The sequence below is a fragment of the Drosophila novamexicana genome, unplaced genomic scaffold, assembly GCF_003285875.2.
Source record: "Drosophila novamexicana strain 15010-1031.04,08,12 unplaced genomic scaffold, DnovRS2.1 tig00000008-arrow-pilon, whole genome shotgun sequence".
In the NCBI taxonomy this organism is placed as follows: Eukaryota; Metazoa; Arthropoda; class Insecta; order Diptera; family Drosophilidae; genus Drosophila; species Drosophila novamexicana.
Genome location: NW_020824765.1, coordinates 5,249,578 through 5,273,577, shown reverse-complemented (window position 1 = coordinate 5,273,577; position 24,000 = coordinate 5,249,578). Strand labels below are relative to the sequence as shown.

The window sequence follows — 24,000 nt, the reverse complement described above, 5'->3', positions numbered from 1 at the left end:
TTTGTCTTCATTGTTGAAAGGTATTTTCTTCTCTTTGGAGAAGAACGCAAGTGATTATTGTTTAATTAATGCTTCAGTTATTTTGCGTTTCTTCTGCGTGGAAAATTTTGATTTCATGCGCGCGGTCTGTTTTTCCGGTATATCGACTATAAGCTGATAACAGAATGTTAAGCGGGAAAGTAAAGTCTGCTGTTAACTTCTTAACCGGTAAGGGGCTGTAATTTACCAGGGACACAAACATTTTTTATATTGCCCGCTCGCGTTCCAAATTCAAATTCAAATGAATAATCGACTAAAAATACGAATTATCCATTGCATTGCTTAGATATTGCGAACGGTGCACGTGTTGACAACCTTGTTTATTTTGACAGCTTGGGTCTATATTGTTGTCCACAACCTGTTGAGATCATGCGCTAATTACGAGACAGACACGCGACCGGATGAAAAATAATAAAGTGCTGACCATTAGTCAGTTGTGTTTGCAGTGACAATATTTCGAATTTGTAAAGTACAAAAGCAGTTCACATGACTCGGCTTTCCTAGACTCGACATCAGTCTAGGGCCGTTGAATGCTCTGATTTTTTGACATTACAACACAATAGCGACATGCTAATTTCCTGGAAATATTGCAATCGGCTTAACATGTGAAAAACAAGGTGTGCAATTAGAACAATTCAAGGTGCTAATTAGAGCAACTTGCAGCCATTTCTCAATTGTATAAAAAGCAATGCTCGGCCACCAATTAGTTACACTTACAATTCCGCCGTCAATCAGCTAACAACTATACAAAAAATAACTCTATTGTAGTACACCTAACACTAAAACAGATCTAAAGCCAAACAAAATGATGTCTTACAAGGTGAGTAAGCCGGCTAAATATGCAGCTGAATAGGCTCTAATAGATCTCTCGCTCTATCAATAGCATATTTGGCAATTGGTCGCGTGCCTCGTTACCCTGGAAGTGGCTTGTGCCTATCCCCAGGAACGCCACAGTTCTGTTGAACCTAGCCAAAGACTGAGTGCAGACACTGTAGCAGATGTTGCGTATTTGAATCCCGACCAGAAACTTGAGCATCTCTACAAATTTGAGCGCACATTAAACAGGTTGCGCCGTGCCGTGGACGATCTGTCCAATGAGTACGAGAATGCCGATGATATGGAACTGGCCGAGATAAATGTATTTCGGCCTCTGTTTCGTTATCGCGGTGAAGTTGCCAGGCGGGTGAAGAATCCTCAACAGTTTGGCTAAAATTTGGCCCCATAATAAGGGGGCCTAGTTTAGTATACTCAACTCATCAGCTGCATCAGTTTCTGACATTATCATAACGTTTTGTACCAAAAGATTTAGATTTTAAATTAAAATTACAAAAGAGACAACGTTAAATTTGATTATTTAACATTTAAATACATATTTTATTAGAGCTTTTATACATAGTACATGGTAGAACTTTTGGGGAATTCTATTTTTATATATATATATATAGTTTTTTTTTTTGAAAATATCCAATTGTGATTAATCTTATATACACACACATATAAACAATTCTAATTAGAGATTTTTTAATTTACAAATATTATTGTTTGTGCTTTTGTCCACATTGCGCCTCACTCTGTGTGGATGACACTCAAATTCCTTACATTGCAATGGATTTCCATACTGGACTATTATATATTCTATACATATGTATATGTATATATATATATGTATATACAAAATATATGGAAGACACACAAATTTTAAACACACACAAAATTCAATGGATCTAAAGTATCTGAAGTAGAAGAAATATGCTAAGTTTTCCGACAGTTTCTAAAGTGTTTGTTTTGTACGCAAATCTCTTGTCAAAGAAATTAAGCTTTTGAAAATCATCTAAGTTTCGAGATTTACGAGATTACACTGTACTACTACACTACACATATATGTAAATCTTATAAAAAAGAACAGAAGAACTCTTTATCATTTAGATAGCATGCTTTCGTATGTTGTAAATAGTTAATCTCTGCTAAACAGTTTATGGGAAATATATTAAAGTTGACTTTTAGCTCAAAGCTTAGAAAAAGTTTTGGTTTTATCAATTAGAAAATTAGATTTACGTAGTTTATAGTTTTTGTTGCATTTGCTTGGTTCCATAAAGTTGCTCGCTTCCTTAACTTGTTTTTACATTAAATTTCATTTAATTTTTGATTATCAGGCTTTTGATGTTGTTTACAGTTAAAGGACATTGCTGTGTATGTGTCAGTGTGTGTGTGAGTGTGTGTTGATGGTCATCGAAATATCGAAACCTGTTTACATTTTAAGGTTATGTTTAGCTGGTTCTTTTGCTGGTTTTATAAATATTCACATATTCTTCTTTTTTTTTATCATAGAGTTACATATTACAAATACATTTACATTTTACATACTCGCATAACTTGAAGCATTATTTATTTGGTGTTTTACTTGTTTTTTATTGTTGAGCCGATGCAGTTAGATACATATATGCTTGTGTTTAGAGCACCTGCAGATTCTCGCAGTGCTTGAACTTGGAGTCCTCCTTGCCCAGTATCCAAGTGAGCATCTGTCGCGCCTTCATGCTGGCCAGCATTACGCTGCGGCTCTTATACCAATGCGCCGGCGAGCTGCCATCCCGGGGACCCTGCAATCGATGGCATTTACGCATTTTAGAAGAGTTTGTCTTTATCAGGCACAACAATTGACAAGCTAGCATGTTAAGTTTCATATAAGTTTATTCTGGCTCGTTAAACGACTTGGTTGCGCTCCAAAGTCCGGGTTTGTGGTTGTGTGTTTGGTTAGTTTTGAAATATGTGAAAACAGCAGCAAATAATATACAAGGAATAACAAAACAAGAACGGAACAAACAAAGATATGCATGAGATAAACTCTGCACAGTTTGCACACTCGACACATTTCCGTTTTGGCAAACCTACAAACTATGGATATAAACTATTTGGAATATGCCGGGGGCTGGAGATCGAAGAAGATATAAATAATGCTGGGAAATTACACTATATGAGCAGTTCCAGGGCCTTCAACATGTCGAAAAACAAAGATATATTTAAAATTATTTAATTGCTCAATTTTTTTTTTATTTAGCTGTCGAAAGTTTGATTTTAGTCTAAAGGTTATACAGTTGAAGGCGTGTTAGACACATGGCTTTTGTCTTTTGTTGTTTTGTTATTTGTCGATTGTTCCTATAGAAACAATATATGACATAGTAGTAATCCGATTTAATAAGGTTTTGCAGTAATATTTCTAAACTTGCTTTTAGCCTCGTCATTGTTGAGTTGACTGTCAATATTTTTGTTATACAATAACCTTATTTCTGCTCAATCAATATGGTCTGTTGGCAATCAAAGAGTGGACAGACTGACGAAATACATATATATCCACTCGACTGTTAATACTCATTAGTTTGAAGCTTCACTCCAAGGAATTCAGACGTCTAATCAAAGAATTAAGGTCTATCAAAAGAAATAGAAATCTATTTAGATAATAAAAACGATTTTCGCTTTTTCTAGAAGTGCTCAGATTACCTAGAAATTCGCAAAGCTGTAGACAGTTAGGTTTTGCATGCAATTTGGATAACATTTAAGATACGCTGGGTAACAACTGGGGGACTAGTTTTTCGGGGGGGAGGTACACATAGAACTGTACGTAGTTGGTTGGCTGCGTTACTTACCGCATCGTCGGCCTTAAGATCAGTCAGTGTCAGACATTTATCAGTTTCTACAGTCTCTACGTGCTTGTCTTTGCTATCTTTAAACTTAGTTTTGTCTTTCGACTTTTTCGGATTCAGCTGCGAAAGCGATCGTTACAATTACACACATAAAATGTACATAGATAAATGATAGAGAGAGAGAGATAGAGTGAATTACAAATGTGAAAAGCGCTCAGGTGTTGAAGGCAAAGGCGAGAGATGATGACTAAAGATGTTGAACAACATCTACTGTACTGAAACTGGAGCTGGTTACACCTAGTCTACCATCCAAAGTCTAAGACACTCAATTGAGTCGATTCCGTTGGGAATCCATTTACGCTCACCTGCAATAGATTGTGATCCTTCTTCAGGCGTATCTGGGTCAAAGTGCCGGCGAGCAGTTCATCACAGTTATGGTTAATGCCCACCGATACTTCAATGAACTTGGCGCCAAAGGTGCAGGCCACGCATTTACCATCTGCAAGAGTCAAGAGGGAGAGGGGGGGGGGCGGTGTGGAATTAGAAAATTGCCAAGAGTCACGCACTGGCTGCACTTGCCCTGCGCTGAGACGGCGCGTGATCTGGCCAAATCAATTTTGTTGGCCACCAAAATGGTGGGTCGATGGCGCAGCAAGTCCATGTCCTGCAAACGCGATAAGATCTGCTTGGCACGCGTAAAGGACTCCTTGTCAATGCAGGAATAGACGACCAGAAATGCATCCGCCTGCTCCAGTTCCTCCTGTTAAAATGGTTCAACAAGTTTTACAAATTAAACTCAAAACTCTTAAATGGCTTAAGCGCGCATTTGTTTGTGTGTGTGTGTGTTAATTTAAGACAACATTAAAAGTTGGTAATGCCCAACAACTACGAGTGCCACGCCGCATGCAACGCCATAAAGCGCCAGCTCATTGCCGTGTCCTGCTGCAGGACTTGCTGCCTGTACGTTCGTGTTTGTTGCTTTCCGTTTCTTTATGCTCGTAAAAATTAAAATTATGGCCACTTTGCCTCATAACGAGCCACAAAGTTGAGAGTTGGCTGTAGCTCAACTTGTTCCTGCATCCTGTCTCCTGTCTCTGCATCTGGGCCGGGCAAAAAATGTCAAAAGTTTCCTTGAAATTGTAGCGCGACTTTTAATGATTCTCTGAATTTCTAATAGGTGCCTTTTTAAAGCCTCTAAATTAACAGCTGTTTTGCATAACTGACAAGTTGCATAAGCAACAAATCCTTGTTGCACTTGACATCAGCCAAAACTCAAGGGGCAGCTACCGCAACTACTTGAAGAAATCAGAAGCCAGTCGGGGTTTGCTTAAGGAATCTCTTGTATATGGGCATTCCCAACATTCGATTTAGCCTAGAATTTTCTAAAAACTGCAGAAAAAGAGCTTAAAAGCTTCTAAATTAATTGAAAGTTTATCGACCTATTGATGTCCCTGCAAAGAAACTATATGGAAATAGACCAATTATCGATAAATTGATCGATTTCTTATATTTGCTTACGTATCGACACCTCCGATAGCTTATCGATAATTTTTTAATTAAATAAATAGTAATTAAATAAAGTTATTGATTTCGTGTAGATTTGCTTACTTATCGATATCTTCGATAGCTTATCGATCATCTTTTAAATAAAGTACTTGTCAACGATTCGATAAATTATCGATTGCTGGCTTTACAGAAGTCTTTGTAGAGCTTATTAATCGTAACTATTTCTGGTTTCCTACAAGCTAACTTAGTTTAATAGGACATGAATAATTCTTAACTGATTCGATATTTATCTATATCATCATAAAACCGAACTTACACGTCAATACGTTGAGTATTTAGGTATGATTAATGCTCTTTCTGATTTAATTCATTTTTAGCTCTTTACTAAACCGATAGCTTTTCGAAAGACCATATATCCTAAGTACCTTACGAGCTTATATCGTCATGGCCATTTCTGCAATAGCAGCAAACTGTTTGTATATTTTTTTTTGGGGCGCCCACACAGGCGTGCTAGTGGGTGTGGCGGAAGTGACGCTGAATTTTACAGTGTTGGCTACTTTTATTCTTTCAGTTACTTGTGTGGCTAAAAAATAGCCATCAAGCAACGCCAGGCACATCCGGCATTTTGGCAGGAATTTACGATTGCCAAATGCATACACCACGTTCTTCGAGTTGGTCTGGGCGTGTGTCTGAGTGTGTCAAGGTATTTATGATTGACGGCCATTCTCGTGTGCATTTGCCGCGAGTTGAGCTAACATTTTTGCTGTTTATTATTTGTTCTTTCAACTTTCAACTTTTGCGTGAACGCGCAACGCTTTAATGCGCTTGGCTTTGTGCTTGCTCTGTGTCCAGAATGTATAAATTGTTGCCATTTCCTCTTGTTTGTCAACGCTGCATGCTGCCCCAACACCTACCGCCGCCACCCGCATGCTTGCGCCCTCCCCTCTGTCTGTCTGTTGGCCCGCAAACGTCGCCTTAATCATCGTCCATTATTGCTTGCGCCAAAGCGCGTTCCCCTCAACCGACCCCAACATATATATGTATATATATATACATACGCTTTAGGATCCATTCGCACGCCCACTTCCCCGCCCCGCCCGTTCCGGCTAGCAGTACGTACGTCGTCGGTTTGACCGTTGGGCGTCTTGCTGGTCATTTGGCATTTGGCCAGCAATTTGGCATTTCGATTGCATGTTTATCGCCGCTCTGCGTATTGTTGTTGTTATTGTTGTTTTGCTTGTTATTGCAAAAATTGTTTAGTATTTGTTATTCTTGCCGTTTTGCCATACCCCTGAAAGCCCCCCTGCTGAAAAAATTGAACCGGTCCGCATAGGCTTGAAGAATCTCTTCGGTGTATTTCATGAGAGCACATTGCTGTCTGTCATATAGCTCAGGCATAACATTTTTAAATAATCTGCTTAATTCACTTCGCGAAGGTCCTCCGTGGGCAATTTAAGTTACCTTTTGAACTTTCTTTTCTTACACTGAATTGCGATTTGTTCAACTCGAGTATTTTTATACCCTGAACCCATTAAAAATGGGTATAAGGGTATATTGTATTTGTGCGAAAGCCAAATGTATGTAACAGGCAGAAGGAAGCAACTCCGACCCCATAAAGTATATATATTCTTGATCAGCATCAATATCCGAGTCGATCTAGCCATGTCCTTCTGTCCGTCCGTCCGTCCGTCCGTATGTTTGAACGCAAGGATCTCAGAACCTATAAGAGCTAGAGACTAGAAATTTTATATGTAGGTGCTCCTAGCTCCCGCGCAGATCGAGTTTGTTTCCGATAATCGATAACTTACTCCGTTTCCAAGCAATCGATAAAAATCTATATCGATATAATGTTTTTTGGGCAATTTTGGTAAATAATAAGAACTAGAGTCACCAAACATGACTTATAGCTTCTAAAATAGAATATATATATGATATAGGATTTTTCTTCACGATCGATTTTTACTCGAAATTCATGTCCAAATCTTACCCCAAGATTCGTATATAGACATGGGTCAAATATGACCAGCCCCATAACTCGGTCAAATCCCATCAGATTTCCACGAAGTTTGGATTTTGCTACATGGTTTTCCCTCTAGATTAATCTGGCATTCAAATATGAACAGCGATTTTTTAGTCGAAATTCATGTCCAAATCTTACCCCAAGATTCGTATATAGACATGGGACAAAATTTACCACCCCCATATCTCGGCCAAATCTCATCAGATTTCCACGACGTTTGGATTTTGCTACATGGTTTTCCCTCTAGATTAATCTGGCATTCAAATCTCGACACCGATTTTTTGGTCGAAATTCAAGTCTAAATCTTACCCCAAGATTCGTATATGGGTCAAATATGACCAGCCCCATATCTCGGCCAAATCTCATCCGATTTTCACGAAGTTTGGCGTTTTTTTCATGGTTTTCCCTCTAGATTAATCTGGCATTCAAATATGAACATCGATTTTTTAGTCGAAATTCATGTCCAAATCTTACCCCAAGATTCGTATATAGACATGGGTCAAATATGACCAGCCCCATAACTCGGTCAAATCCCATCAGATTTCCACGAAGTTTGGATTTTGCTACATGGTTTTCCCTCTAGATTAATCTGGCATTCAAATATGAACAGCGATTTTTTAGTCGAAATTCATGTCCAAATCTTACCCCAAGATTCGTATGTAGACATGGGTCAAAAATGACCACCCCCATAACTCGGTCAAATCTCATCAGATTTTCACGAAGTTTGGCGTTTTTTTCATGGTTTTCCCTCTAGATTAATCTGGCATTCAAATATGAACATCGATTTTTTAGTCGAAATTCATGTCCAAATCTTACCCCAAGATTCGTATATAGACATGGGTCAACAATGACCACCCCCATAACTCGGTCAAATCTCATCAGATTTCCACGAAGTTTGGATTTTGCTACATGGTTTTCCCTCTAGATTAATCTGGCATTTAAATATGAACAGCGATTTTTTTGTCGAAATTCATGTCCAAGTCTTACCCCAAGATTCGTATATAGACATGAGTCAAAATTTACCACCCCCATATCTCGGCCAAATCTCATCCGATTTTCACGAAGTTTGGCGTTTTCTTCATGGTTTTCCCTCTAGATTAATCTGGCATTCAAATCTCGACACCGATTTTTTGGTCGAAATTCAAGTCTAAATCTTACCCCAAGATTCGTATATAGACATGGGTCAAAAATTACGACCCCCATAACTTGGTCAAATCTCATCCGATTTTCACGAAGTTTGGCGTTTTCTTCATGGTTTCCCCTCTAGATTAATCTGGCATTTAAATCTGAACATCGATTTTTTAGTCGAAATTCATGTCCAAATCTTACCCCAAGATTCGTATATAGACATGGGTCAAATATGACCACCCCCATAACTCGGTCAAATCTCATCAGATTTCCACGAAGTTTGGATTTTTCTTCAGGGTGTTCCCTCTAGATTAATCTGGCATTCAAATATCGACACCGATTTTTTGGTCGAAATTCAAGTCTAAATCTTACCCCAAGATTCGTATATAGACATGGGTCAAAAATTACCACCCCCATATCTCGGCCAAATCTCATCAGATTTCCACGACGTTTGGATTTTTCTTCATGGTTTTCCCTCTAGATTAATCTTGCATTTAAATCTCGACACCGATTTTTTGGTCGAAATTCATGTCCAAATCTTACCCCAAGATTCGTATATAGACATGGGTCAAATATGAGCACCCCCATAACTCGGTCAAATCTCATCAGATTTCCACGAAGTTTGGATTTTTCTACATGGTTTTCCCTCTAGATTAATCTGGCATTCAAATATGAACATCGATTTTTTAGTCGAAATTCATGTCCAAATCTTACCCCAAGATTCGTATGTAGACATGGGTCAAAAATGACCACCCCCATAACTCGGTCAAATCTCATCAGATTTTCACGAAGTTTGGCGTTTTCTTCATGGTTTTCCCTCTAGATTAATCTGGCATTCAAATCTCGACACCGATTTTTTGGTCGAAATTCAAGTCTAAATCTTACCCCAAGATTCGTATATAGACATGGGTCAAAAATTACGATCCCCATAACTTGGTCAAATCTCATCCGATTTTCACGAAGTTTGGCGTTTTCTTCATGGTTTTCCCTCTAGATTAATCTGGCATTCAAATATCGACACCGATTTTTTAGTCGAAATTCATGTCAAAATCTTACCCCAAGATTCGTATATAGACATGGGTCAAATATGAGCACCCCCATAACTCGGTCAAATCTCATCAGATTTCCACGAAGTTTGGATTTTTCTACATGGTTTTCCCTCTAGATTAATCTGGCATTCAAATCTGAACATCGATTTTTTAGTCGAAATTCATGTCCAAATCTTACCCCAAGATTCGTATATAGACATGGGTCAAATATGACCACCCCCATAACTCGGTCAAATCTCATCAGATTTCCACGAAGTTTGGATTTTTCTTCAGGGTGTTCCCTCTAGATTAATCTGGCATTCAAATATCGACACCGATTTTTTGGTCGAAATTCAAGTCTAAATCTTACCCCAAGATTCGTATATAGACATGGGTCAAAAATTACCACCCCCATATCTCGGCCAAATCTCATCAGATTTCCACGACGTTTGGATTTTTCTTCATGGTTTTCCCTCTAGATTAATCTTGCATTCAAATCTCGACACCGATTTTTTAGTCGAAATTCATGTCCAAATCTTACCCCAAGATTCGTATATAGACATGGGTCAAATATGACCACCCCCATAACTCGGTCAAATCTCATCAGATTTCCACGAAGTTTGGATTTTTCTTTATGGTTTTCCCTCTAGATTAATCTTGCATTCAAATCTCGACACCGATTTTTTAGTCGAAATTCATGTCCAAATCTTACCCCAAGATTCGTATATAGACATGGGTCAAAAATTACCACCCCCATAACTCGGTCAAATCTCATCAGATTTCCACGAAGTTTGGATTTTTCTACATGGTTTTCCCTCTAGATTAATCTGGCATTCAAATATGAACATCGATTTTTTAGTCGAAATTCATGTCCAAATCTTACCTCAAGATTCGTATGTAGACATGGGTCAAAAATGACCACCCCCATAACTCGGTCAAATCTCATCCGATTTTCACGAAGTTTGGCGTTTTCTTCATGGTTTCCCCTCTAGATTAATCTGGCATTTAAATCTGAACATCGATTTTTTAGTCGAAATTCATGTCCAAATCTTACCCCAAGATTCGTATATAGACATGGTTCAAAAATTACCACCCCCATATCTCGGCCAAATCTCATCAGATTTCCACGACGTTTGGATTTTTCTTCATGGTTTTCCCTCTAGATTAATCTTGCATTCAAATCTCGACACCGATTTTTTAGTCGAAATTCATGTCCAAATCTTACCCCAAGATTCGTATATAGACATGGGTCAAATATGACCACCCCCATAACTCGGTCAAATCTCATCAGATTTCCACGAAGTTTGGATTTTTCTTTATGGTTTTCCCTCTAGATTAATCTTGCATTCAAATCTCGACACCGATTTTTTAGTCGAAATTCATGTCCAAATCTTACCCCAAGATTCGTATATAGACATGGGTCAAAAATTACCACCCCCATAACTCGGTCAAATCTCATCAGATTTCCACGAAGTTTGGATTTTTCTACATGGTTTTCCCTCTAGATTAATCTGGCATTCAAATATGAACATCGATTTTTTAGTCGAAATTCATGTCCAAATCTTACCTCAAGATTCGTATGTAGACATGGGTCAAAAATGACCACCCCCATAACTCGGTCAAATCTCATCCGATTTTCACGAAGTTTGGCGTTTTCTTCATGGTTTCCCCTCTAGATTAATCTGGCATTTAAATCTGAACATCGATTTTTTAGTCGAAATTCATGTCCAAATCTTACCCCAAGATTCGTATATAGACATGGTTCAAAAATTACCACCCCCATATCTCGGCCAAATCTCATCAGATTTCCACGACGTTTGGATTTTTCTTCATGGTTTTCCCTCTAGATTAATCTTGCATTCAAATCTCGACACCGATTTTTTAGTCGAAATTCATGTCCAAATCTTACCCCAAGATTCGTATATAGACATGGGTCAAATATGACCACCCCCATAACTCGGTCAAATCTCATCAGATTTCCACGAAGTTTGGATTTTTCTTTATGGTTTTCCCTCTAGATTAATCTTGCATTCAAATCTCGACACCGATTTTTTAGTCGAAATTCATGTCCAAATCTTACCCCAAGATTCGTATATAGACATGGGTCAAATATGAGCACCCCCATAACTCGGTCAAATCTCATCAGATTTCCACGAAGTTTGGATTTTTCTACATGGTTTTCCCTCTAGATTAATCTGGCATTCAAATATGAACATCGATTTTTTAGTCGAAATTCATGTCCAAATCTTACCCCAAGATTCGTATGTAGACATGGGTCAAAAATGACCACCCCCATAACTCGGTCAAATCTCATCAGATTTTCACGAAGTTTGGCGTTTTCTTCATGGTTTTCCCTCTAGATTAATCTGGCATTCAAATATGAACATCGATTTTTTAGTCGAAATTCATGTCCAAATCTTACCCCAAGATTCGTATATAGACATGGGTCAAAATTTACCACCCCCATAACTCGGTCAAATCTCATCAGATTTCCACGAAGTTTGGATTTTGCTACATGGTTTTCCCTCTAGATTAATCTGGCATTCAAATCTCGACACCGATTTTTTAGTCGAAATTCATGTCCAAATCTTACCCCAAGATTCGTATATAGACATGGGTCAACATTTACCACCCCCATATCTCGGCCAAATCTCATCCGATTTTCACGAAGTTTGGCGTTTTCTTCATGGTTTTCCCTCTAGATTAATCTGGCATTCAAATCTCGACACCGATTTTTTAGTCGAAATTCAAGTCCAAATCTTACCCCAAGATTCGTATATAGACATGGGTCAAATATGACCACCCCCATAACTCGGTCAAATCTCATCAGATTTCCACGAAGTTTGGATTTTTCTACATGGTTTTCCCTCTAGATTAATCTGGCATTCAAATATGAACATCGATTTTTTAGTCGAAATTCATTTCTAAATCTTACCCCAAGATTCGTATATAGACATGGGTCAAATATGACCACCTCCATAACTCGGTCAAATCTTATCAGATTTCCACGAAGTTTGGATTTTTCTTCATGGTTTTCCTTCTAGATTAATCTTGCATTCAAATCTCGACACCGATTTTTTGGCCGAAATTCATGTCCAAATCTTACCCCAAGATTCGTATATAGACATGGGTCAAATATGACCACCCCCATAACTCGGTCAAATCTCATCAGATTTCCACGAAGTTTGGATTTTTCTTCATGGTTTTCCCTCTAGATTAATCTTGCATTCAAATCTCGACACCGATTTTTTAGTCGAAATTCAAGTCCAAATCTTACCCCAAGATTCGTATATAGACATGGGTCAAATATGACCACCCCCATAACTCGGTCAAATCTCATCAGATTTCCACGAAGTTTGGATTTTTCTACGTGGTTTTCCCTCTAGTGTAATCTGGCATTCAAATATGAACATCGATTTTTTAGTCGAAATTCATGTCTAAATCTTACCCCAAGATTCGTATATAGACATGGGTCAAATATGACCACCTCCATAACTCGGTCAAATCTTATCAGATTTCCACGAAGTTTGGATTTTTCTTCATGGTTTTCCCTCTAGATTAATCTTGCATTCAAATCTCGACACCGATTTTTTGGCCGAAATTCATGTCCAAATCTTACCCCAAGATTCGTATATAGACATGGGTCAAATATGACCACCCCCATAACTCGGTCAAATCTCATCAGATTTCCACGAAGTTTGGATTTTTCTTCATGGTTTTCCCTCTAGATTAATCTTGCATTCAAATCTCGACACCGATTTTTTAGTCGAAATTCAAGTCCAAATCTTACCCCAAGATTCGTATATAGACATGGGTCAAATATGACCACCCCCATAACTCGGTCAAATCTCATCAGATTTCCACGAAGTTTGGATTTTTCTACATGGTTTTCCCTCTAGATTAATCTGGCATTCAAATATGAACATCGAATTTTTAGTCGAAATTCATGTCCAAATCTTACCCCAAGATTCGTATGTAGACATGGGTCAAAAATGACCACCCCCATAACTCGGTCAAATCTCATCAGATTTTCACGAAGTTTGGCGTTTTCTTCATGGTTTCCCTCTAGATTAATCTTGCATTCAAATCTCGACACCGATTTTTTAGTCGAAATTCAAGTCCAAATCTTACCCCAAGATTCGTATATAGACATGGGTCAACATTTACCACCCCCATATCTCGGCCAAATCTCATCCGATTTTCACGAAGTTTGGCGTTTTCTTCATGGTTTTCCCTCTAGATTAATCTGGCATTCAAATCTCGACACCGATTTTTTGGTCGAAATTCAAGTCCAAATCTTACCCCAAGATTCGTATATAGACATGGGTCAAATATGAGCACCCCCATAACTCGGTCAAATCTCATCAGATTTCCACGAAGTTTGGATTTTTCTACATGGTTTTCCCTCTAGATTAATCTGGCATTCAAATATGAACATCGATTTTTTAGTCGAAATTCATGTCCAAATCTTACCCCAAGATTCGTATATAGACATGGGTCAAATATGACCACCCCCATAACTCGGTCAAATCTCATCAGATTTCCACGAAGTTTGGATTTTTCTTCATGGTTTTCCCTCTAGATTAATCTTGCATTCAAATCTCGACACCGATTTTTTAGTCGAAATTCAAGTCCAAATCTTACCCCAAGATTCGTATATAGACATGGGTCAAATATGACCACCCCCATAACTCGGTCAAATCTCATCAGATTTCCACGAAGTTTGGATTTTGCTACATGGTTTTCCCTCTAGTGTAATCTGGCATTCAAATATGAACATCGATTTTTTAGTCGAAATTCATGTCCAAATCTTACCCCAAGATTCGTATATAGACATGGGTCAAATATGACCACCTCCATAACTCGGTCAAATCTTATCAGATTTCCACGAAGTTTGGATTTTTCTTCATGGTTTTCCCTCTAGATTAATCTGGCATTCAAATATGAACATCGATTTTTTAGTCGAAATTCATGTCCAAATCTTACCCCAAGATTCGTATATAGACATGGGTCAAATATGACCACCCCCATAACTCGGTCAAATCTCATCAGATTTCCACGAAGTTTGGATTTTTCTTCATGGTTTTCCCTCTAGATTAATCTTGCATTCAAATCTCGACACCGATTTTTTAGTCGAAATTCAAGTCCAAATCTTACCCCAAGATTCGTATATAGACATGGGTCAAATATGACCACCCCCATAACTCGGTCAAATCTCATCAGATTTCCACGAAGTTTGGATTTTTCTACATGGTTTTCCCTCTAGATTAATCTGGCATTCAAATATGAACATCGAATTTTTAGTCGAAATTCATGTCCAAATCTTACCCCAAGATTCGTATGTAGACATGGGTCAAAAATGACCACCCCCATAACTCGGTCAAATCTCATCAGATTTTCACGAAGTTTGGCGTTTTCTTCATGGTTTCCCTCTAGATTAATCTTGCATTCAAATCTCGACACCGATTTTTTAGTCGAAATTCATGTCCAAATCTTACCCCAAGATTCGTATATAGACATGGGTCAACATTTACCACCCCCATATCTCGGCCAAATCTCATCCGATTTTCACGAAGTTTGGCGTTTTCTTCATGGTTTTCCCTCTAGATTAATCTGGCATTCAAATCTCGACACCGATTTTTTGGTCGAAATTCAAGTCCAAATCTTACCCCAAGATTCGTATATAGACATGGGTCAAATATGAGCACCCCCATAACTCGGTCAAATCTCATCAGATTTCCACGAAGTTTGGATTTTTCTACATGGTTTTCCCTCTAGATTAATCTGGCATTCAAATATGAACATCGATTTTTTAGTCGAAATTCATGTCCAAATCTTACCCCAAGATTCGTATGTAGACATGGGTCAAAAATGACCACCCCCATAACTCGGTCAAATCTCATCAGATTTTCACGAAGTTTGGCGTTTTCTTCATGGTTTTCCCTCTAGATTAATCTGGCATTCAAATATGAACATCGATTTTTTAGTCGAAATTCATGTCCAAATCTTACCCCAAGATTCGTATGTAGACATGGGTCAAAAATGACCACCCCCATAACTCGGTCAAATCTCATCAGATTTCCACGAAGTTTGGATTTTGCTACATGGTTTTCCCTCTAGATTAATCTGGCATTCAAATATGAACAGCGATTTTTTAGTCGAAATTCATGTCCAAATCTTACCCCAAGATTCGTATATAGACATGGGTCAAAATTTACCACCCCCATATCTCGGCCAAATCTCATCAGATTTCCACGACGTTTGGATTTTTCTTCATGGTTTTCCCTCTAGATTAATCTTGCATTCAAATCTCGACACCGATTTTTTAGTCGAAATTCATGTCCAAATCTTACCCCAAGATTCGTATATAGACATGGGTCAACATTTACCACCCCCATATCTCGGCCAAATCTCATCCGATTTTCACGAAGTTTGGCGTTTTCTTCATGGTTTTCCCTCTAGATTAATCTTGCATTCAAATCTCGACACCGATTTTTTAGTCGAAATTCATGTCCAAATCTTACCCCAAGATTCGTATATAGACATGGGTCAACATTTACCACCCCCATATCTCGGCCAAATCTCATCCGATTTTCACGAAGTTTGGCGTTTTCTTCATGGTTTTCCCTCTAGATTAATCTGGCATTCAAATATGAACATCGATTTTTTAGTCGAAATTCATGTCCAAATCTTACCCCAAGATTCGTATGTAGACATGGGTCAAAAATGACCACCCCCATAACTCGGTCAAATCTCATCAGATTTCCACGAAGTTTGGATTTTGCTACATGGTTTTCCCTCTAAATTAATCTGGCATTCAAATATGAACAGCGATTTTTTAGTCGAAATTCATGTCCAAATCTTACCCCAAGATTCGTATATAGACATGGGTCAAAATTTACCACCCCCATATCTCGGCCAAATCTCATCAGATTTCCACGACGTTTGGATTTTTCTTCATGGTTTTCCCTCTAGATTAATCTTGCATTCAAATCTCGACACCGATTTTTTAGTCGAAATTCATGTCCAAATCTTACCCCAAGATTCGTATATAGACATGGGTCAACATTTACCACCCCCATATCTCGGCCAAATCTCATCCGATTTTCACGAAGTTTGGATTTTTCTTCATGGTTTTCCCTCTAGATTAATCTTGCATTCAAATCTCGACACCGATTTTTTAGTCGAAATTCATGTCCAAATCTTACCCCAAGATTCGTATATAGACATGGGTCAACATTTACCACCCCCATATCTCGGCCAAATCTCATCCGATTTTCACGAAGTTTGGCGTTTTCTTCATGGTTTTCCCTCTAGATTAATCTGGCATTCAAATCTCGACACCTATTTTTTGGTCGAAATTCAAGTCCAAATCTTACCCCAAGATTCGTATATAGACATGGGTCAAATATGACCACCCCCATAACTCGGTCAAATCTCATCAGATTTCCACGAAGTTTGGATTTTTCTTCATGGTTTTCCCTCTAGATTAATCTTGCATTCAAATCTCGACACCGATTTTTTAGTCGAAATTCAAGTCCAAATCTTACCCCGAGATTCGTATATAGACATGGGTCAAATATGACCACCCCCATAACTCGGTCAAATCTCATCAGATTTCCACGAAGTTTGGATTTTTTACATGGTTTTCCCTCTAGATTAATCTGGCATTCAAATATGAACATCGATTTTTTAGTCGAAATTCATGTCTAAATCTTACCCCAAGATTCGTATATAGACATGGGTCAAATATGACCACCTCCATAACTCGGTCAAATCTTATCAGATTTCCACGAAGTTTTGATTTTTCTTCATGGTTTTCCCTCTAGATTAATCTTGCATTCAAATCTCGACACCGATTTTTTGGTCGAAATTCAAGTCCAAATCTTACCCCAAGATTCGTATATAGACATGGGTCAAATATGACCACCCCCATAACTCGGTCAAATCTCATCAGATTTCCACGAAGTTTGGATTTTTCTTCATGGTTTTCCCTCTAGATTAATCTTGCATTCAAATCTCGACACCGATTTTTTAGTCGAAATTCAAGTCCAAATCTTACCCCGAGATTCGTATATAGACATGGGTCAAATATGACCACCCCCATAACTCGGTCAAATCTCATCAGATTTCCACGAAGTTTGGATTTTTTTATATGGTTTTCCCTCTAGATTAATCTGGCATTCAAATATGAACATCGATTTTTTAGTCGAAATTCATGTCTAAATCTTACCCCAAGATTCGTATATAGACATGGGTCAAATATGACCACCTCCATAACTCGGTCAAATCTTATCAGATTTCCACGAAGTTTTGATTTTTCTTCATGGTTTTCCCTCTAGATTAATCTTGCATTCAAATCTCGACACCGATTTTTTGGTCGAAATTCATGTCCAAATCTCACCCCAAGATTCGTATATAGACATGGGTCAAATATGACCACCCCCATAACTCGGTCAAATCTCATCAGATTTCCACGAAGTTTGGATTTTTCTTCATGGTTTTCCCTCTAGATTAATCTTGCATTCAAATCTCGACACCGATTTTTTAGTCGAAATTCAAGTCCAAATCTTACCCCAAGATTCGTATATAGACATGGGTCAAATATGACCACCCCCATAACTCGGTCAAATCTCATCAGATTTCCACGAAGTTTGGATTTTTCTACATGGTTTTCCCTCTAGATTAATCTGGCATTCAAATATGAACATCGATTTTTTAGTCGAAATTCATGTCCAAATCTTACCCCAAGATTCGTATATAGACATGGGTCAAAAATGACCACCCCCATAACTCGGTCAAATCTCATCCGATTTTCACGAAGTTTGGATTTTTCTACATGGTTTTCCCTCTAGATTAATCTGGCATTCAAATATGAACAGCGATTTTTTAGTCGAAATTCATGTCCAAATCTTACCCCAAGATTCGTATATAGACATGGGTCAAAAATTACCACCCCCATATCTCGGCCAAATCTCATCCGATTTTCACGAAGTTTGGATTTTTCTTCATGGTTTTCCCTCTAGATTAATCTGGCATTCAAATCTCGACACCGATTTTTTAGTCGAAATTCAAGTACAAATCTTACCCCAAGATTCGTATATAGACATGGGTCAAAAATGACCACCCCCATATCTCGGCTAAATCTCATCCGATATTCACGAAGTTTGGCGTTTTCTTAATGGTTTTCCCTCTAGATTAATCTGGCATTCAAATATGAACAGCGATTTTTTAGTCGAAATTCATGTCCAAATCTTACCCCAAGACTCGTATCTAGACATGGGTCAAAAATTACCACCCCCATAACTCGGTCAAATCTCATCCGATTTTCACGAAGTTTGGCTTTTTATACCCTGTATTTGTGCGAAAGCCAAATGTATGTAACAGGCAGAAGGAAGAATCTCCGACCCCATAAAGTATATATATTCTTGATCAGCATAAATAGTTGAGTCGATCTAGCCATGTCCGTCTGTCTGCCCGTCCGTCCGTCCGTCCGTATGTATGAACGCAAGGATCTCAGAACCTATAAGAGCTAGAAACTTGAAATTTTAGATGTAGATGCTCCTAGTTACTGCGCAGATCGAGTTTGTTTCCGATAATCAATAACTTACTCCGTTTCCAAGCAATCGATAAAAATCGATATCCTGTTTTTTGGGCAATTTTGGTAAATAATAAGAACTAGAGTCACCAAACTTGACATATAGCTTCTAAAATAGAGTATATATATGCATTTGATGTTGGAAGAAGAGGGTTCAGGGTATCCCTTAGTGGAGAGCTCCCGACTAGAACCTTGTTTATTTTATTTTAAAAAAGATCATTTTGAATGGAATAATCTTAGAAATATATATATTCTTTTATTTTGTATGCCCTATGTGTAAGGCATAGAAGGAGACATACTCCGTAAAGTATATATATTCTAGATCATTCCAAATCCGTTTGTCTTTTTCAATGCAAACGTGTCTCACAGTCTTAAAACTATCCGTCTTTCTGTTGCAGGCAGAACATATATGGGGAACCGTCCAGATTGGAGCACTATATCATATAGCTGCCATAGGAACGATCAGTCGTAAGGTAAGTTCTTGTATGAAAAACTTAATTGTTTATCAAGTTTATCTTGAGAAAACCCGCCATTTATTGGTTAATATACTGCTTACACAATAGCCAAATCATAACAATGCCGAAATCCTATGTTATATACCTCTATAGGAAGAATCGGTTGAAACATGAGTTTTTGAATGACGATATTTGTCGAGCTTCACTATTTTGACATATCTGCAAAACTGTATGGCAAATGCATACAAGGGTATTAGATCTTCGGTGTACCTTGCATTCTGGTTTTTAGGTAAAATGGTCTTCTCCATTGTTACACATTCAGTATTAAGTCAGGCAGAAGCTCATGAATATTTCTAACAATTTTCTTGTATTTATCTTTTTGTTATAGCAAGATCACTTGATTTATTTTTTGGGATGCTTAGTTGTCGGTGATGCCTTCTCCTTTCTTCTTCTTAAAGTGATTCCTTATAGCACTCTTCTTCTATTGAATGGGTTACGCTGTACAATAGACTATCTGTGCTGCAAATGTGGCTACTTCTTAGACTATGTCTAATTTAGATTTACTTCTAGCCGTCATATTGCTATGTTTATCCCATTTAATTGCCTGGTAAATATTGGTTAGAGTACATCATAGTCTTAGTGTTCAACCTATACTTTTCTATTGTTTCAGTCTTAATTTTTCAAGTACCTGACCAGCTTAGCCTTTTTCTCGAGGAGCTACACGGCATGCCGAGGCTCAGCATAAAGAACTCACCCACCTTTTGCTCTTTTTTTTTAAGGTACAAAACATTCCTTCTGCCGACTGGCACTTGAGTATGCAGGCAACGTAGCAGCATGCTGCATGACACAGCATTCAAAAACCTTCTTCTTTTCTGCCCTTCTCCCTCTCTCTCTCTCTGTCTCGCTCTCTTTATGCAAGTTGCAGTTTGGTAAAGTTCTTGGCCATTTTCGGTTCTTCGGTTATTATTAATATTTCCAGTTATTCAGAGATTTCGCTTTTGTGGCCTAATTAGTGGCTGCTTAAACTTTGAGTGGCGGCAGTTGTTGTGCCACGCCCACTTTACACACAATTCAAGTCGCATTTGCTTAGTTTGCATTTGTAATTAATTGAATTTGTGTTGAGACAAAATAACAAATGGCTTTCAGTCAAGTTCAAGCGGTTGGCCCTGTTCAAATGCCAAAATTTGTCTTCCAGTGGCGAGGGTAGGAATTGTAAATGTAGTTGTGGGCAGTCCCTAGGTTAATATTGATATATTTAACAGCAATTATGGCACGCACACACACAACAACAATGCTGGTCACCAGGGACACAAATGCGAAAAGTGCCCGAAAGGACAACAGCTGCAAGCTAATGTTAAAATATATGTGTGCGTGTGTATTTGTTTTTGTGTGTGAGTGTGAGTGTGTTGTACACTTTGACAAATGGATCGTTTGGGCTTTTGCGCTTGACTTACCTTGCTTTCCGGATTGCCAGTGAGGAACTTCAGCTCCGACTCGGTGCCATTCAGAATAATTGAAATGTTTTGCTCGTCCTCATCGCACTCTGCAAAAACCCAGATCAAGGGGCAGGGTATTAGTCTTTTTTTTTTGTAATACGACAGCTGCTGCACTTACCTGGTCCATCGTAGGCATTGATGCAGTCGGAGGTGCGAAATTGGGAAACGAGCGCCTGTTTGCCAACACCAGGCGAGCCGAGCATCTCGACGCGATAGAATTCCACCGGCTGATGATTATCCTGGCCGGAGCTGGCGGCGAAGCCATTGCTGCTGCCGCCATTGTAATTGTTGCCCAGCCCCAGACTGCTGCCGCCGCCGCCGGCACCGTTAAGACCGGCCATCGCATTACGTGGATGCATGGGACTAACCGGCGCGAGGCTGTTGCTGCGCGAGCGGCGCCTGCGGAAGGAGTCGCCGCGATTGATGATGCCTGCATGAATGTGGTGCAAGCCATGAGTTGCATTTCGCAAATGTTGCCGAGTAGAAAAAAAAGAACCACACAAAAATTGTCTAAATGTAACGCATGGCTCGGGCCTATGCGGCGTATGCGCAACGAGACGGCATGTGTTACTCATACGCCGCGTTGAGCCTGGCTAAAATTACGTTTGCCTGCCGGAGGCAGCAGACTATGACTACACAAACAAACTAAAACAACAACAACAATGCTTAATCTATCTGTTGTGTGAGCTACAGCCGTGCTCTGCTCTCATCCAGCCGCACTTCGTGTTGTCTGCGGCTGTAATATGGCGAACATGTTGCCAGTTGTTGCGCCTTTTCAAATGCTGCTGCAGCCCTTCAATTTATTTATTTTGTTTCACTCTTCGTAGTTTATTTGAAATGGTTTTCGTGCAGCTGTGCAGCAGGCGGACAGCAAGATTGAATAGAGGCTTTAAATTTAAAAATTCATTAGCTGCAATATGCATTTGCGCTTATCTATAAATTTTAGCCAGTCACATTGAGGCAGGCATTTGAAATGCCAATTTTCTGTTTATATTTTGTGGCCGCCGATGCAGATTGTTTGCCTATATGTCGGACCTATGTAAATATTTTATTTGCGTCTGCTCGAGTAGGCTAAAGTACTTCAAAAGAAATACATTTGTAAATATATAAAGCTATCCTAAACAAATGTTTAAAGTTGTCTCTGACATCGAAATTTCCCTGGCAGCTTGTCACCATCGTTGGTTTTTACTAGAATTTTTCGCTACTAAGAGCTTCCATAACATAACTCATTAAATGATTGATTTTTGTTTGCCAATGTGCTATCGATAACTTTTTATCGTGTTGTTTTTGCAATTATTTATAACTATCAATCTGATTGGTGTTGACAAAAGTTCAATAAATTAAGGAAAATGTGCATTTTATAAAGTACGCAGTGTTTTCTAATTTTTTCAATATCTTTATTTCACAACAATGACTTTGACCTAAGCATCAAAGCTCTTTGTACCGTTGTTGTTTTCTTTCCAACATTGATACAACTTGCCTATCCATATTTCGATATATATACGTATGTATATATATCACCTATCTCTATATATATTCATACATCGCAGCACTTTAGTATTTACAACGATCTTTACCAATATTAAGAGCACCAAGGATGTTATCGATTGTGTAATGTACCAGTTACCGAAACATTCGATGGCGCCATTTGACGATGAAGTAAACTTTCCATAGTTTTGCTACACTTACATATATGTATATATAAAACATACTTTACAGTGTATTTAACACAAGGATTAGCTGCAAGTTGTGAAGACTATGCCTTTGTTTACCAGCTGCTGTGAATACACATGCATTTACAAATAATTTTGTTTGGCAAACAACACAAAATAGTTAGTTGAGCATTTTATAGACAGCTTAATTGTTGGCAGTTTTGTTTTAATTCAAATATATGTGGTCAAAACTAATTTCGGATTGCATTTCTATACCTATTTTGATTTGAATATATTAATTGACAGAAAGCATATGAAATGTAAGCAGTTGAGAATTGAAAAGTCTTTATGAATGTATTCATTCAATGTCGTCAAATTGAGCCAACGGTTTAAGAAAAATAAGTAAAAATCCGCAACAAAATTGTTTGCATTCGACTTGTGCCTGTTTATGCGATTGTTTTGTGTACATTTAAATGTCATAAATAGATTTATGGCCTGCTTTATTGCATTCGGTTATTTCTGAATTTAGCCGAGAGATTTTTCTCAAGCAAACGCTGCGGTCATTAATTGTGTAAATTGAATTAATTGCCAAAATGGCAATAAAAATCTACAAATGCATAAATCTGTGTATTTGCATGTGCCCGAGCGGGTGCCAGGGGGGGGGGGGTGGAAAGGGGCGTAGGTGTGCGGCCATCATCATTGGAAAGCCATAAAATCGCCCGGCTGGGTGGCAATTTATAGTATAGCAAAAATTACAATTGCGATTTTGCAAAATTTCATTTGAATTTTCGTTGTTAATATTGTGAATGCGAACCAAAAAAAAAAAAAAAAAGGAAAAGGAAAAGAAAAGGTGAAAACTGCTGACCATAAAATTTAGCTTTTAAACAATCGTTTTTCTTTGTGTTTTGTTTCGTTTTGTTACAATAAATATTTGTACAAATGCCGAATGTTTAAATTTAGCTGAGCAAATGATCAAGTGTTTAGCTATAGAAATTGCCCAAGTTTATGCCTTTAACATTTCGCTAGATGAACTCTGAAATGTAATAAAAAATAATTGAACTCGTCTGCATAACTAATAAGCCAGCAGAATCTAAACAGTGGAAAAACTTTGAAGAGTTTTCACTTTTCAAATTAATTTTCATTCATTTTTGAGTTTTTTCCTTCTTTTTATGCTTCGTGGAATTTATCTCAATCGACGCAGCTTTTGTTTAACTCATTTTGCTCTCTGCTTTTTGATGTGTCTTTAAATTATTATTTTAGCTATTTTCGCCTTTGGAAGTTGCCTTCACGCATTGTTTGAACATTTTTTGGTAATGAATAACTGCTTAAGAAAATAAATATCAATTTTTATTTGCCGATTGATTTAAAGTTCGGCGAGTGTTGCACGAGATTTCGCACATGTTTGCCTTTTGCTAAATTATTTTCAGCTGGGTATCGCAC

General features: G+C 38.2%; 2 protein-coding genes across 3 annotated transcripts in view; one reads left to right on the top strand and one right to left on the bottom strand.

Moving 5' to 3' along the window:
- The first annotated feature begins 503 nt into the window (after window positions 1-503).
- LOC115758008 lies at window positions 504-1,381 on the top strand. The gene is made up of 2 exons (XM_030698508.1): window positions 504-859; window positions 923-1,381. The coding sequence occupies exons 1-2, from the start codon at window positions 845-847 to the stop codon at window positions 1,247-1,249; spliced, it is 342 nt and encodes a 113-aa protein (XP_030554368.1). The 5' UTR covers window positions 504-844; the 3' UTR covers window positions 1,250-1,381.
- A 1,036-nt stretch (window positions 1,382-2,417) lies between these two features.
- LOC115757984 (GTP-binding protein RAD) overlaps window positions 2,418-24,000 on the bottom strand; it is a 45,248-nt gene continuing 23,665 nt past the window's right edge. The window contains exons 5-10 of one of the 2 annotated variants that reach the window (XM_030698477.1): window positions 21,027-21,338; window positions 20,867-20,955; window positions 4,257-4,437; window positions 4,043-4,176; window positions 3,681-3,797; window positions 2,418-2,636 (exon numbers count right to left, since the gene is read on the bottom strand). In XM_030698477.1, coding sequence (XP_030554337.1) covers window positions 2,490-2,636; window positions 3,681-3,797; window positions 4,043-4,176; window positions 4,257-4,437; window positions 20,867-20,955; window positions 21,027-21,338 — 980 coding nt within the window. In that variant the 3' untranslated portion in view covers window positions 2,418-2,489. The remainder of the gene's footprint in view (window positions 2,637-3,680; window positions 3,798-4,042; window positions 4,177-4,256; window positions 4,438-20,866; window positions 20,956-21,026; window positions 21,339-24,000) is intronic. The other variant, XM_030698485.1, reaches the window with a different exon arrangement.